The sequence below is a fragment of the Lathamus discolor genome, unplaced genomic scaffold (assembly GCF_037157495.1).
Source record: "Lathamus discolor isolate bLatDis1 unplaced genomic scaffold, bLatDis1.hap1 Scaffold_1033, whole genome shotgun sequence".
NCBI lineage: Eukaryota > Metazoa > Chordata > Aves > Psittaciformes > Psittacidae > Lathamus > Lathamus discolor.
In genome coordinates, this window is record NW_027069117.1 from 642 (window position 1) to 11382 (window position 10741).

Below are 10741 nucleotides of genomic sequence, written 5' to 3' on the forward strand. Positions count from 1 at the left end.
GGGATGTGGGGTTGGTGATGGGGACATGGGGATGGTGATGGGGACATGGGGATGGTGATGGGGACATGGGGATGGTGATGGAGATGGGGATGGGGACATAGGGATGGGGACATGGGGATGGGGATGGGGACATGAGGATGGTGATGGGGACATGGGGATGGGGATGGGGACAGGGATGGGGACATGGAGATGGGGATGGGGACATGGGGATGATGATGGAGATGTAGTGATGGGTGGTGGAGGTGGTGATGGGGATGTGGGGTTGGTGATGGGGACATGGGGATGGTGATGGGGACATGGGGATGGTGATGGGGACATGGGGATGGTGATGGGGACATGGGGATGGGGATGGGGACATGGGGATGGGGACATGAGGATGGTGATGGGGACATGGAGATGGGGATGGGGACATGGGGATGGGGATGGGGACGTGGGGATGGGGATGGGGACAGGGATGGGGACATGGGGATGGAGATGGAGATGTACGGATGGGTGATGGAGGTGGTGATGGGGACGTGGGGTTGGTGATGGGGGACATGAGGATGGTGATGGGGACATGGGGATGGGGACATGGAGATGGGACATGGAGATGGTGATGGAGATGTAGGGATGGGTGATGGAGGTGGTGATGGGGATGTGGAGAAGGTGATGGGGACATGGGGATGGTGATGGGGATGTGGGGTTGGTGACGGCAAGGAGATGGGGAAGGGGACATGGTGATGGGGATAGGGATGTGGGGGTGGTGATGGGGACATGGGTTATGGGGACATGAGGATGGGGATGGGGACGTGGAGATGGGGGACATGGAGATGGAGATGGGAACATGGGTATGGGGACATGAGGATGGGGATGGGGACATGGGGATGGGGACATGGAGATGTAGGGATGGGTGATGGAGGTGGTGATGGGGACATGGAGAAGGTGATGGAGATGTAGGGATAGGTGATGGGGACGTGGGGATGGGGTTGGGGAGATGGGGATGGGGACATGGAGACAGTGATGGAGATACAGGGATGGGCGATGGGGATGTGGGGATGGGGATGCAGGGATGGGTGCTGGGGCCATGGGATGGGTTTTGGGTCCCTTTGGTGGCTGCTGTAGCCCCGGTGGTGCCGTTGCTCCTTGACCCCCCCCGCACTGACCAGGCCCAGCAGCCCGCGGTGGCCGCGCCGGTGGCCGCAGCTCCGGTGTCACCGCACGGGCAGCGCCCGCAGCGAAGGCTTTTTACCCCATCAGCCGGAGGGAGAAGGACCGGTACCTGCACCCCCACCAGCAGCGGCACCCCCAGGCCCCCGACACACAGGTCAGGTCCCACCACCATCACGCTGGTCTCACCATCATCGTGGTCCCACATCACCATGGCCCCAGAACCATCCCCATGGTCCCATCACCAGCACCATGGCCCCACCATCACCATGGACCTACCACCACCACGGTCCCACCATTTCCGTGGTCCCACCACCACCACCATCGGTCCCATCACCACCACCATGGACCCACCATCACCATGGCCCCACCATCACCATCATGGTCCCACCATGACCCCACCACCACCACCATGGCCCCAGCACCACCATGGCCCCACCATCCCCATGGCCCCACCATCCCCATGGCCCCACCACCACCACGGCCCCACCACCACCACCATGGCCCCACCACCACCACCACGGCCCCACCATCCCCATGGCCCCACCACCATGGCCCCACCACAACCATGACCCCACCACCACCACCATGGCCCCACCCACCACCACCATGGCCCCACCACCACCATGGCCCCACCACCACCACCATGACCCCACCACCACCAACACGGCCCCACCACCACCACCACGGCCCCACCACCACCACCACCATGGCCCCACCACCACCACCATGACCCCACCACCACCACCATGGCCCCACCACCACCACCATGGCCCCCCAGCACCACCACGCCCCCACCACCACCACCACGGCCCCACCACCACCACCATGGTCCCATCACCACCACCATGGACCCACCATCCCCATGGCCCCACCATCACCACCATGGTCCCACCACCATGACCCCACCACCACCACCGTGGCCCCAGCACCACCACGGCCCCACCACCACCACCATGGCCCCAGCACCACCACCACGGCCCCACCACCACCACCATGGCCCCACCACCACCACCACGGCCCCACCACCACCATGGCCCCACCACCCCAATGTCCCAGCCCCACCATTCCCGGTGCCGGGGCCTGATCCTGCTCCTGCTCCCCCCTTGCAGGGTCCCAACCGCGTCCTCTCGGAGCGGCGCTCGGAGCAGCGGCGCCTCCTCAGCGCCATCGCTCCACGGCGCTGCTGGACAGCGACCTCCTGAAGCTCAACCAGCTCAAGGTGCGCGCGGCCCACGGCCGGGTTCTCCTGGTCCGGGTTCTCCATGTCCATGTCTCCATGTCCATGTTCTCCATGTCCATGTTCTCCATGTCCATGTTCTCCATATCCATGTCTCCATGTCCATGTTCTCCATGTCCATGTTCTCCATGTCCATGTCTCCATATCCATGTCTCCATGTCCATGTTCTCCATATCCATGTCTCCATGTCCATGTCTCCATATCCATGTTCTCCATATCCATGTCTCCATGTCCATGTTCTCCATGTCCATGTTCTCCATATCCATGTCTCCATATCCATGTCTCCATATCCATGTCTCCATATCCATGTCTCCATGTCCATGTTCTCCGTGTCCATGTTCTCCGTGTCCATGTCCCCATGTCCATGTTCTCCATGTCCATGTCTCCATATCCATGTTGTCCTTGTCCATGTTCTCACATGTCCTTGTTCTCCATATCCATGTTCTCCATGTCCGTGTTCTCCATGTCCATGTCTCCATGTCCATGTCTCCATGTCCATGTTCTCCATATCCATGTTCTCCATGTCCATGTTCTCCATGTCCATGTTCTCCATGTCCATGTTCTCCATGTCCATGTCTCTATATCCATGTTCTCCATGTCCATGTTCTCCATGTCCATGTCTCCATATCCGTGTTCTCCATATCTATGTTCCCATGTCCATGTTCTCCATGTCCGTGTCTCCATATCCATGTTCTCCATATCCATGTTTTCTATCTCCATATCTCCATGTCCATGTTCTCCATGTCCATGTTCTCCATGTCCATGTCTCCATGTCCATGTTCTCCATATCCATGTTTTCTATCTCCATATCTCCATGTCCATGTTCTCCATGTCCATGTTCTCCATGTCCATGTCTCCATGTCCATGTTCTCCATGTCCATGTTCTCCATGTCCATGTCTCCATGTCCATGTCTCCATATCCATGTCTCCATGTCCATGTTCTCCATGTCCATGTTCTCCATATCCATGTTCTCCATGTCCATGTTCTCCATGTCCATATCTCCATGTCCATGTTCTCCATGTCCATGTCTCCATATCCATGTTCTCCATATCCATGTTCTCTATGTCCATGTCTCCATGTCCATGTTATCCATGTCTCCATGCTGTCCATGATACCCATGTCACCCATGTTATCCATGTTTTCCATGCTCTCCATGCTGTCCATGTTATCCGTGCTCTCCATGTCACCCATGCTCTCCATGTCTCCATGCTCTCCATGTTATCCATGCTCTCCATGTTATCCATGCTCTCCATGCTGTCCATGTCACCCATGTTATCCCTGTTATCCTGTTTTCCCCGTTATCCCTGTTATCCCCGTTATCCCTGTTTTCCCTGTTATCCCTGTTATCCCCGTTGTCCCCGTTGTCCCTGTTATCCCTGTTATCCCCGTTATCCCTGTTGTCCCCGTTACCCCCCGTTACCCCCGTTATCCCCGTTATCCCCGTTACCCCTGTTACCACCCGTTATCCCTGTTGTCCCCGTTACCCCCGTTATCCCTGTTGTCCCCGTTACCCCCGTTATCCCTGTTGTCCCCGTTATCCCCCGTTACCCCCGTTATCCCCGTTATCCCTGTTGTCCCTGTTATCCCTGTTTTCCCTGTTCCCCAGTTCCGGAAGAAGCGCCTCCGGTTCGGGCGCAGCCGCATCCATGAGTGGGGGCTCTTTGCCATGGAGCCCATTGCGGCCGATGAGATGGTCATCGAGTATGTGGGGCAGAACATCCGCCAGGTGAGACCCACAGCGCCCCACACTGCCCCATAGTGACCCATAGAGACCCACACTGCCCCAGAGAGACCCACACTGTCCTGTAGTGACCCATAGAGACCCACACTGCCCCAGAGAGACCCCCCAGCACCCCATGGGCACCTCCATTGACCCCAAAGCACCCCATAAGTACCTTCCATTGACCCCCAACCACCCCATGGAGACTTCCAAGCACTCCATGGGCACCTCCATTGACCCCCAACCACCTCAATTGACCCCCAAGTACCCCATAGAGAACCCCAACCACCCCATAAGTCCCCTCTATTGACCCCCCAACCACCCCACGGGCACCTCCATTGACCCCCAACCACCTTCATTGACCCCAACCACCCCATAAGTCCACTCCCCCCATATTTAATTACCCCCAAATACCCCATAGAGACCCACAACCACCCCATGGACACCTCAATTGACCCCCAACCACCCCATGGAGACCCCCAACCACCCCATAAGTCCCCTCTATTGACCCCCAAGCACTCCATGGGCACCTCCATTGACCCCCAAGTAACCCCATAGAGACCCCCAACCACCCCATAAGTCCCCTCTATTGACCCCCAAGCACCCCATGGGCACCTCCATTGACCCCCCAGCACCCCATACATCCCCTCCATTGACCCGCAACCAACTCCATTGACCCCCGACCACCTCCATTGACTCCCAACCGCCCCATAGAGACCCCCAACCACCCCCTAAGACCCCTCTATTGACCCCCAAGCACCCCATGGAGACCCCTCCATTGACCCCCAACCGCCCCATACATCCCCTCCATTGACCTGCAACCAACTCCATTGACCCCCGACCACCTCCATTGACCCCCAGCCACCCCATAGAGACCCCAACCACCCCCTAAGTCCCCTCCTTTGACCCCCGAGCACCCCATGGAGACCCCTCCATTGACCCCCAACCGCCCCATACATCCCCTCCATTGACCTGCAACCAACTCCATTGACCCCCGACCACCTCCATTGACCCCCAACCGCCCCATAGAGACCCCCAACTTCCCCCTAAGTCCCCTCCTTTGACCCCCAACCACCCCATGGGCACCTCCATTGACCCCCCCAGCACCCCACACATCCCCTCCATTGACCCGCAACCAACTCCATTGACCCCCGACCACTTCCATTGACCCCCAACCACCCCATAGAGACCCCCACCCACCCCCTAAGTCCCCTCTCTTGACCCCCCCCCCCCCATCGCGGCCGCCCCACAGGTGGTGGCGGACATGCGGGAGAAGCGCTACGCGCAGGAGGGCATCGGCAGCAGTTACCTCTTCCGCGTCGACCACGACACCATCATCGACGCCACCAAGTGCGGCAACCTGGCGCGCTTCATCAACCACTGCTGCACCGTGAGCGCCCGCCCCCATAGCCCTCACCCCACCCCACATCCCCTGCCCCACATTGAGCCCCCTTTCCCCCCCCCTTCCTGCTCTCTTCCAGCCCAATTGCTACGCCAAGGTGATCACCATCGAGGCGCAGAAGAAGATCGTCATCTACTCCAAGCAGCCCATCGGCGTCAACGAGGAGATCACCTACGACTACAAGTTCCCCATCGAGGACACCAAGATCCCCTGCCTGTGCCGCACCGAGAGCTGCCGAGGGAGCCTCAACTGAGCCCGCGGGCAAGCGGGGGCCACCGACCCACGGGGATGGGGACAGTGGGGGGGGGGGGGTGAGGCCATGGAGGTGGGGGGGGCAGGAGGGCGCTGCCGTTGAGTCGTGGCCACCAGGGGTGGGTTGAGGAGGTCACATCCGTGGAGTTGTGGCCACTTCCACACAGTTGTGGCCACCGCCGTTGAGTTGTGGCCACCGCCGTTGAGTTGTGGCCACCGCCGTTGAGCTGTGGCCACCTACATTGAGCTGTGGCCACCTCCATTGACTTGTGGCCACCTCCATTGACCTGTGGCCACCTCCATTGACCTATGGCCACCTCCATTGAGTTGTGGCCACTTCCACTCAGTTGTGGCCACCTCCGTTGACCTGTGGCCACCTCCATTGACTTGTGGCCACCATGGGTGGGTTGAGGAGGTCACTTCCATTGACCTGTGGCCACCTCCATTGACCTGTGGCCACCTCCATTGACCTGTGGCCACCTCCATAGACTTGTGGCCACCTCCATTGACTTGTGGCCACCTTGGTTGGGTTGACGTTGCCATCTCCATTGAGTTGTGCCCACCTCCATTGACCTGTGGCCACCTCCATTGAGTCGTGGCCACCTCCATCAACTTGTGGCCACCTGCATTGACTTGTGGCCACCTCCATTGACTTGAGACCACCTCCATTGACTTGTGATCACCTCCGTTGACTTGTGGCCACCTCCATTGACCTGTGGCCACCATAGCTGGGTTGAGGAGGTCATCTCCATTGGCCTGTGGCCGCTTCCATTGACTTGTTGCCACCTCCATTGCCCTGTGGCCACCTCCATTAACCTGTGGCCACCATGGTTGGGTTGAGGAGGTCACCTCCATTGACCTGTGGCCACCTCCATTGACTTGTGGCCACCTTGGTTGGGTTGACGTTGCCATCTCCATTGAGTTGTGCCCACCTCCATTGAGTTGTGCCCACCTCCATTGACCTGTGGCCACCTCCATTGACTTCTGGCCATCTCCATCAACTTGTGGCCACCTGCATTGACTTGAGACCACCTCCATTGACTTGTGACCACCTCTGTTGACTTGTGGCCACCTCCATTGACCTGTGGCCACCATGGCTGGGTTGAGGAGGTCATCTCCATTGACTTGAGGCCATCTCCATTGACCTGTGGCCACCTCCATTGACCTGTGGCCACCTCCAATGACCTGTGGCCACCTCCATTGAGTTGTGGCCACCTCCATCAATTTGTGGCCACCTGCATTGACTTATGGCCACCTGCATTAACTTGAGACCACCTCCATTGACTTGTGATCACCTCCGTTGACTTGTGGCCAACTCCATTGACCTGTGGCCACCATAGCTGGGTTGAGGAGGTCATCTCCATTGACCTGTGGCCACTTCCATTGACTTGTTGCCACCTCCATTGCCCTGTGGCCACCTCCATTAACCTGTGGCCACCATGGTTGGGTTGAGGAGGTCATCTCCGTTGACCTGTGCCCACCTCCATTGACCTGTGGCCACCTCCATTGACCTGTGGCCACCTCCATTGACTTGTGGCCACCTCCATTGACTTGTGGCCACCTCCATTGACTTGTGGCCACCTTGGTTGGGTTGACGTTGCCATCTCCATTGAGTTGTGCCCACCTCCATTGAGTTGTGCCCACCTCCATTGACCTGTGGCCACCTCCATTGACTTCTGGCCATCTCCATCAACTTGTGGCCACCTACGTTGACTTGAGACCACCTCCATTGAACTTGTGACCACCTCCACTGACTTGTGACCACCTCCATGGATTTGTGACCACCTCCATGGATTTGTGGCCACCATGGTTGAGTTGAGGTGGCCAACTGCATTGACCTCTGCCCACCTCCATTGACCTGTGGCCACCATGGTTGGATTGAGGAGGTCACCTCCATTGAGTTGTGGCCACCTCCATTGACTTGTGGCCTGCTCCATTGACTTGTGGCCACCATGGTTGAGTTGAGATGGCCAACTGCATTGACCTGTGGCCACCTCCATTGACCTGTGGCCACCATGGTTGGATTGAGGAGGTCATCTCCATTGAGTTGTGGCCACCTCCATTGAGTTGTGACCACCTTCGCTGGCTTGTGGCCACCTCCGTTGACCTGTGCCCACCTCCGTTGACCTGTGCCCACCTCCGTTGACCTGTGCCCACCTCCGTTGCCCTGTGGCCACCATGGTTGGATTGAGGAGGTCGCCTCCATTGACTTGTGGCCACCTCCATTGACCTGTGCCCACCTCCGTTGACTTGTGACCACCTCCGTTGACCTGTGGCCACCTCTATTGACTTGTGACCACCTCCATTGACTTGTGACCACCTCCATTGACTTGTGACCACCTCCATTGACTTGTGACCACCTCCGTTGAGTTGTGACCACTTCCATTGACCTGTGACCACCTCCATTGACCTGTGACCACCTCCATTGACCTGTGACCACCTCCATTGACTTGTGACCACCTCCATTGACTTGTGACCACTTCCATTGACCTGTGACCACCTCCATTGACCTGTGACCACCTCCATTGACTTGTGACCACCCTCCGTTGACTTGTGACCACATCCGTTGACCTGTGGCCACCTCCATTGAGCTGTGGCCACCATGGTTGGGTTGAGGAGGTCACTTCCATTGACCTATGGCCACCTCCATTGACTTGTTGCCACTTCCATTGACTTGTGACCACTTCCTTTGACCTATGGCCACTTTTGTTGACTTGTGGCCACCATCGTTGGGTTGAGGTTGCCACCTCCATTGACTTGTGGCCACTTCTATTGACCTCTGGGCACCATGGTTGCATTGAGGAGGTCACCTCCATTGAGTTGTGACCACCCTTCGCTGGCTTGTGGCCACCTCCATTGACTTGTGACCACCTCCGTTGACCTGTGCCCACCTCCGTTGACTTGTGCCCACCTCCGTTGACTTGTGCCCACCTCCATTGACTTGTGGCCACCATGGTTGAGTTGCGGTGGCCAACTGCATTGACCTGTGGCCACCTCCATTGACTTCTGCCCACCTCCATTGACCTGTGGCCACCATGGTTGGATTGAGGAAGTCACCTCCATTGAGTTGTGGCCACCTCCATTGAGTTGTGACCACCTTCACTGGCTTGTGGCCACCTCCATTGACTTGTGCCCACCTCCGTTGACTTGTGGCCGCCTCCATTGACTTGTGGCCACCATGGTTGAGTTGAGGTGGCCAACTGCATTGACCTGTGGCCACCATGGTTGGATTGAAGAGGTCACCTCCATTGAGTTGTGACCACCTCCGTTGACTTGTGACCACCTCCATTGACTTGTGACCACCTCCGTTGACCTGTGGCCACCTCCATTGACCTGTGGCCACCTCTATTGACTTGTGACCACTTCTATGGACTTGTGGCCACCTCCATTGACCTGTGGCCACCATGGTTGGGTTGAGGAGGTCACTTCCATTGACCTATGGCCACCTCCATTGACTTGTGACCACATCCATTGACTTGTGACCACCGCAATTGACCTGTGGCCACCATCATTCGGTTGAGGTTGCCACCTCCATTGACTTATGGCCACCTCCATTGACCTATGACCACTTCCTTTGACCTATGGCCACTTTTGTTGACTTGTGGCCACCATCGTTGAGTTGAGGTTGTCACCTCCATTGACTTGTGGCCACTTCTATTGACCTCTGGGCACCATGGTTGCATTGAGGAGGTCACCTCCATTGACCTGTGGCCACCTCCCTTGATCTGTGGCCATCATTGTTGGGTTGAAGTTGCCACCTCCATTGACTTGTGACCACCTCTACTGACCTGTGGCCACCATGGTTGGGTTGATATAGTCACCTGCATTGACCTGTGACCACGTCAATTGCCTTATGGCCACCTCCACTGACCTATGACCCCTTCCGTTGACTTGTGGCTACCGTAGTTGGGTTGAGGTAGTCATCATGGTTGGAGTGTAGTTAGCACTGTTGCATTGAGGTGGCCACCACAGTTGATGTGGGGCCACCAAGTTTGGGTTAGGGCATAGTTGAGTTGAGGTTGCCACCTCCATTGACCTGTGGCCAGCATTGTTGGGTTGAGGTTGCCACCTCTACTGACTTTTGACAACCTTCATTGACCTGTGGCCACTGCCATTGATCTATGGCCACCATCGTTGGGTTGAGGTGGCCACCACCATTGACCTGTGGCCACCGTTGTTGGGTTGAGGTGGTCACCTCCGTTGACCTATGGCCACCTCAGTTGACTTGTGGCCACCACCATTGACCTGTGGCCACCACCATTGACCTGTGGCCACCATTGTTGGGTTGAGGTGGTCACCTCCATTGACTCGTGGCCACTGCCATTGATCTATGGCCACTGTGGTTGGCTTGAGGTGGCCACCACCATTGACTTGTAGCCACCACCACTGACCTATAGCCACTATCGTTGGGTGGAGGAAGGCCCCACAGTTGACTTGTGGCCATCTGCATTGACCTGTGGCTACCGTAGCTGGGTTGAGGTGGCCACCACCATTGACCTGTGGCCACCACCGTAGAGCTATGGCCACCTCCATTGACTTGTGGCCACCACCATTGACCTATGGCCACCACCATAGACCTATGGCCGCCTGCATTGACCTATGGCCGCCTCCATTGACCTATGGCCACCATCGTTGGATTGAGGAAGGCCCCACAGTTGACTTGTGGCCACCTCCATTGACCTCTGGCCACCACTGTGACCTCACCGCCACCCCCAGTGATGTCATCACCGTGACGTCACCACTCCCCTCCCCCCCCCCCCCCCCCTTTCTCCTCCTCCTCGGCTGTTTCTTGTAGAAACCCTTGGGGGGGGGGGAGGGCAAAAGGGGGGGGGGGGGGGTTGGGTGTGGGCGGGGCTTAGCGGAGGCCCCGCCCCTCGCCCCGCTCTGTACATCCCCCCCCCCTGTACATAGTGTCCATATCGGGGGCCCCCCCCGGGCCCCCCCTTTTTATAAAGTGACCGTTCAGCTTTGGGAGGCCTC

General features: G+C 57.8%; 1 protein-coding gene across 1 annotated transcript; it reads left to right on the forward strand.

Annotated features, from left to right (window-relative positions):
* The first annotated feature begins 794 nt into the window (after positions 1-794).
* On the forward strand, positions 795-10731 carry LOC136006222 (histone-lysine N-methyltransferase SETD1A-like). Its single transcript, XM_065664271.1, is given in 8 exon segments — positions 795-827; positions 1102-1221; positions 1223-1303; positions 2259-2316; positions 2319-2368; positions 3994-4113; positions 5360-5497; positions 5589-10731. Coding segments are annotated over 8 exon segments (774 nt in total). The 3' UTR covers positions 5763-10731.
* The last annotated feature ends 10 nt before the right edge of the window (positions 10732-10741 follow it).